General features: G+C 38.2%; 1 protein-coding gene across 2 annotated transcripts in view; it reads left to right on the plus strand.

The window, feature by feature from the left end:
- The window catches only part of PPP4R2 (protein phosphatase 4 regulatory subunit 2), a 53,742-nt gene that overhangs the window by 23,427 nt on the left and 24,434 nt on the right, over positions 1-5,881 (plus strand). The window contains exon 1 of one of the 2 annotated variants that reach the window (XM_034658645.1): positions 2,816-2,850. The exons of the other annotated variant lie outside the window; for it this stretch is intronic. Within the exon in view, the coding sequence (XP_034514536.1) occupies positions 2,831-2,850 (20 nt within the window). The 5' untranslated portion in view covers positions 2,816-2,830. Of the gene's footprint in view, positions 1-2,815; positions 2,851-5,881 lie in introns of those variants that run through there. 2 annotated transcript variants of the gene reach the window in all.

Raw genomic sequence — 5,881 nt, forward strand, 5'->3', positions numbered from 1 at the left:
AAAAAAGAAAATAGCAATAAAGTTACTTTATAGTAGTGCTCTGTCATACTGCTAGACTGAATGTTCAGTAGGCTCATTTGGGAATGTCCACTTAGACTTGAATTAATTTAATAGTGTCACAGCATTTTAAATATTAAAATATAGGAAGTGAACTTTTTCGTTGTAATTTGAAAATCAAGAAGAGGCTTTTTTCTCAGCTCAGATTTCTACTTAAAAGATAGAGCATTAAATATGTAATCCTCAAAGAATATATGACTTTTTGAAAGGATCAAGTTAATTTAAGGCTTTTTTGCTTGTAAGCAGAACAGACTGATTTTGATTCTCGTAAGCCCCCTCAAAAATGAGAGAAGAGACAGATTTATTGGAAGGATATTGAGGTAGAACTTAGAATCACAGGTTGAGTTAAACTACCAAGCCAAGAATATGAGAATGGGGTACCTCAGGGGCTGGACCGGAAGTTGCTGGATGTTCCTTTAAAGGGGTGATTTAGTCCAGTAACTTCCGATCTTTGTTCTCTCCATATTTCACATTTTTGGGGTGAAATGTTCAATTGGCTGACCCCAGGATTAATCCACTTTTTGCAGGGGAGGGGGAAGTAATATGGACAGGAAAGAATTGATTCCTGGAGGACCATCTTTGTGTATTACATCCCTTTCTAAGAAAGTGGGAACCAGGAGCTGGGGAGACAACCTCATTGGTATATGCTGTAGCCGGGATATATGCATGCATATACAGCATCCCCAATTCAAACAGGTAAAGTATTAAAATTGTTATCTTAAAACTGTTATGGTTATAACTGTGATTTGCAAGAAAGAATCCCAGTTCTTTTATTGAGAACTTCATTGTTCTTAACATCTCTGAATTGTTGAAATGCTTACAATTTGAAGCATAGCTTTTGCTTTAAGCTCCTATCAAAGTGTTTCCATAGCAAAAGACAGTTCCTTTCCCAAAGAAAAAATCTGTTGCATGATGGTTAGCTTCATGGAACCTCACAAGGGGGGAAAAATCCAGAACCTAGCGATTATGATCTGGGCAGAATATAGTAGTTGCTTTAAGGGAGTAATAAACTGCTTCGGGAGCATAAGAGAAGTTAATTGCTGAGGATTAGGGAAAGCTTCCTGAGACAGGAGGCTGTTTAGCTTAATCCAGCTAGAGGGAACAATGAGCAGGAAAGTCAGGAAAAGTTGTGTGGTTATGAAGGTGTATTTGGGATAAATCAGTGTCTTGCTGATACATAGAATTTTGCTTTTAGAAAGATTTTACAAGTTATTGAAAGTTTGTTAGATACAGCAGAGCTTTGCTTTGGGGAACTGGTATCTAATTTCGGTGAGCTAGGGAAATCACTTAGGAGGCTCTAATGGGAGTTTAGGATGGAAGAAATGAGAACTTGAAATACGGCAGTATTAGTGGAAATGGACATGAAGATTCTCAAACGTTGGGGTTACCGTTCTGTAGACATCATCAATCATTCTCATTTTGCCCAAGTTTCTTCGTAGGCTTTTCTGAATTAGTTCTTAAACTGCAGTTTACTTCTGTTTAGTCTCTGATCTGTTATTAGCAGTGCTCCTGCTACAGTGTAACTACCATGTTATTCCCCGATTAAAATTTTTATGCACCCTCCTCCTTGCTTAATTTAAAATTTAAAATCTTTATCAAGATGTTTTAAGATGTATATGATTGTGTCTCTGCTTAACTTGCTGTTCCCCAATTTGCTCCCTTTGTTTTTTTCTGCTTTCCTAACTACTCAAAGTTCTGTGGTGGATCCTGCTCTCATCTCAGTGACTTTGCACATACTGTTCCCCTCTGCCTGGAACAGGGACCTCTCTTTTCCTTTGCGATACATACAGAAGTCTGCATGTAGGCAAGTCTTAGCCCAATAAGTAGAGTACTTTATGATTGGTTCATCGTTTATGTGTAGATTTTGTTACTCTTTTTTGTTTAGATTGTGAGTTCCCTGAAGGCAGGTAGACTCTTGGACCTTTTCCTATTATGGAGTAGCTTAGAGATGCATATTTGCCCGCCCTTCCTTCCTTCCTCCTTCCCTCCCTCCCTGCCTGTAACTAGATGTCATGACTTTCTAAGTATGGATTCTGAATCCAAAATGCTTAGGTTAAAATCCTGGCTCTGCCACTTACTAGTTGCGCAAGCATGGGCAGGTTATTTAACCTCTTTGTTTCTTAGTTGCTTTCTGATAAGATTGGTGAAATAACGCTGCCTAACTCATAGGGTGGTTGTGAGGATTGAATTAATATGTCCAAAGTGCTGAGACTAGTGTCTTATGTTAGTGGTTAATGTGTTTGCTCCTATTTCTATTATGCATTACAGTTTAAATATGAATCTGTATTCCTTTTGCAAAAAGTTGCACATATAGTACTTCCTAAATCTATTTATAAAGTGGTATATTCCTGATTTTTTTTTCTACTGTAGGTGGGTTGTATTATTCCCACCAAATCAGGCTTCAAGATATTCACCAAATAATTAATGAGCACTTCCTGTTTGTCAGACATATTCATGGTAGTTGTGATACACACACATACACACACGTGTGTGTGTGTGAACAAATATGTGGGCAGGTAGTAAATGTAATAAATTATATATTATGTTTCTTGATTGTAAGGGCAATGGAAAAATATGAAGGGTAGGGAAAGTGAGTGTTAAAGTTGGAGAGGAACTTGTAATTTTAAATACTGAGGTCAGATTAAGCCTTACATAGTAGAAGAGCATTCCAGGTAGAGAAATCTTCCTGCACAGAAGTACTTAAGTAAGAATGTGTCCTGCCTTTTCACAGACTAACAAACAAGGAGGTCACTGTGGCTGCGGTAGACTGACCATGGAGAGGAGGTCAGAGAGGTAAAGGGGATTGGATTTAGCTTTTGTAAGGCATTGTGGACCATTGTAAGGACTTTGGGCTTTACTTTGATTGAAGTTGGGAGCCAGCGTGGAGTTTTGAGTAGGGAAGTGACATTATCTGACTTCAGTGTTAAGAGGGTATTTTAGAAATAGCTGTGCCGAAAATGTGCTTTACATAAAATAAGCTAGAAGCAGGTTGTTGAAGATGAAGGTAATGATATTATTGAAGAATGATAGTGGCTCAGGTAGCTGGAGGTGGTGAGGATTAGTCATATTCTTTATATATTTTGAAGGTACAACTGACAGGATTTCCTGTAAATAGGCTGTGGTGTACGAGAGAAAGAATGGAATCAAGAATGACTCAAGGGTTTTGCCTGAGCAGCTAGAAGATGGAATTTCATCACGCATGCAGTGGGAAAGGTTGTGGCAGGGGCACTTTATAGGAAAGATCAGGAGTTCAGTTTTGGACATGCTGAATTTTATATTGATGTGGAGCAGGTGGTTGGATGGATGATGAATGTGGAGATGGAATTTAAAATCTCCAGACTGGATGAGATCCCCAAGTGTGGGCAGAGAAGAGATATTCTGAGCTTTGGATCACTCTAGAGGTGAGAAGTTTGGGAAACCTATAAAGAAAAATGAGCAACAAAGGCCAGTGATTTAAAAGAAAATAATTAAGGAAGAATGGTCATCTGTGTGAAATACTCTTTATAGGCTAATCAAGGATGAAGTGTGAAAATTGGTTTTTGGATTTAACAATGTGGAAGTCATTGAGGACTTTGTTAAGAGCAGATTAATTTCAGTGGTGGGGCTGAAAGCTTGTTTGGAGTGGGTTTGAGAGATAACAGGAGGGAGACAACTCTTTTAAGGAATTTTCCTGCCCACAACAGCAAATAAATAATGTAGGGGATAGGAGGGCAAGTGGAAATTTTTGAGATGAGAGAAATATGGACATATTTGTGTGGTAATGGAAATGATCCATTAGAGATTAAAAAGTAGATATAGATGTAGTTGACAGGAGAAAGGGGAGAGTTACACAAGTCATGCTCCTGAGTAGGTGCACAGAAGGAGAGAATCTGGTATGTGAAGAGGTGAGAAAATGAATAGTTCATCTGTGATTACCAGTGGGAATTCCGGGTGTGTACGAGATCCTGCTAGTAGATGGGTAAACGTGCAACCGTGGAGATTCCTCACTGCTTCAGTTTTGTAAGTGAAGCAGGAAGCAGAGTCCTTGAGTGTGATGTTGAGGAAGAACATGATGTTGAACAGGTTGAGGAGGATGATATAAAATAGTTATCTACAAGAGCCTGAGAGTGAATAAACTGGGGGAATTTATTACCTGTCAGATTAATAGTGTACTTGAGTGCAGTTGGCATGGTGGTGCATTTTTCCATAACTTTAGTGTTCCTCTTCCTGGGCACAGATTTGGTGGGGATTATATTTAACCAGTGTAGTTGATTTTGTGAGTACAGTGAAGGCAAAGAGGGACTAGAGAGTCAACTATATGCATGGGGGTGATTATGATGATTATGAATTTTAATTTAAGCTGGATAATGAAGAGAGTGGATATCAAAGGGGATGAGGCACTGTAAAAAGGTAGAAGTATCAATGCATTGGAGATCCTGGTGGAGTCAAAGAATTTTTGGAGCAAGTGCAGTAATATATTTTCTAGTTCATCAAGAACTGTAAAAAATATACGGTTTGACAAAACTAGGTGATAAATAGGTGTTTTTTTCCTATTCTCTCTTCTTATCTGTTAGCTGCAATACATCATGTATTTTTTTTTTTTTTGAAGGAAATAAAGTTTTGTTAGTGGTGGAGGGAGGAATATTGGGTAAAAGATTTTCTCCTCTCTAATGAAGGGAATAGTTAAAGAAGTACTCTTAGACCAGAGAGATTGCCTGAAATTCTTACAGTCTGTGGTGTGACAGTACAGAAGATCAGCCCAAGCATTTTAGTGTGGTCTAACAGAGGTCTTGCTCACTGTTCTAATTCTTTTCTTGGTAATGCCACCTGGAAAGCTGTCTGCATAGTTAGTTCTACTGTAATATTCTCAGATGTTCTTCCTGTCCTGAGTTTCTTGAGGAAAAACAACCATTGAGTGCTTTCTTAGTGTGAGTTACTTGGCTAACAAGCACTCTGCTTATACTAATGTTAATCCTCACAGTTCTGTGAAGTAGGTACAGTTATTTCCATTTTATAGATGGGGAAACAAAGGAGGGACTATTTTAGATAATCTTAGATGAGAAATGAAAAACTGGCTGAGCTGAAATTTGAACTCAGCCAAGCTTCCAGCTTATTTTCTTGGTTTCATCACATATAGAGGGACATTCTCAGGAAGGGCTATCCATTTCATTGTTCATGTGTTTGTTTTCCACACGTTCAGACAGTTCTTGAACCAGAGTATAAATTTTCCTTGTAGTAGATGCTGTGCTTTTAATGATATATTTTTCTTCCTTTTGAGAGTGTAGATACAGAAAAATGCTTCCTAAGTAATTATGTCTTTAATTAGTAATTTTAGAGTAGCATGTAACTCTGGGGCATACTTGAAAATATAAATAAAAACAATCTGTATATGACATAGCAGAAAACAGACATATACTAGTCTACTAAAAGCCATTATTGCAAATACTATTAGACTCTTTGAGCCTTGTTTTCAAACTCAGGATTCTCCACGATGAACCCTATGTACTAAAGTGTACAGTAATCTCCCATCACCTGTGAATGTGTAAACTCATTTTTATATTTCAATAACAGAAACTGTAAAGCCTTCATCATTTACATACAAACCTTTCAGTCTCCTTAAAAAGAAAACCCGGGGTGCCTGGGTGCCTCAGTCAGTTAAGCGTCGGACTCTTGATCTCAGCTCAGGTACTGATTTCAGGGTCATGAGTTCAAGCCCCACGTTGGACTTCAAGCTGGGCATAGAACCTACTAAAAGAAAAAGAAAAACACCCAAACAGTTACTGATTTCTTTGCTTTGCACCACATGAGTTTGTCTCTGGGTCAGTGTGGAAAGACTGTTGTTGTT

This window comes from Ailuropoda melanoleuca, chromosome 4 (genome assembly GCF_002007445.2).
Source record: "Ailuropoda melanoleuca isolate Jingjing chromosome 4, ASM200744v2, whole genome shotgun sequence".
Classification (NCBI taxonomy): Eukaryota; Metazoa; Chordata; class Mammalia; order Carnivora; family Ursidae; genus Ailuropoda; species Ailuropoda melanoleuca.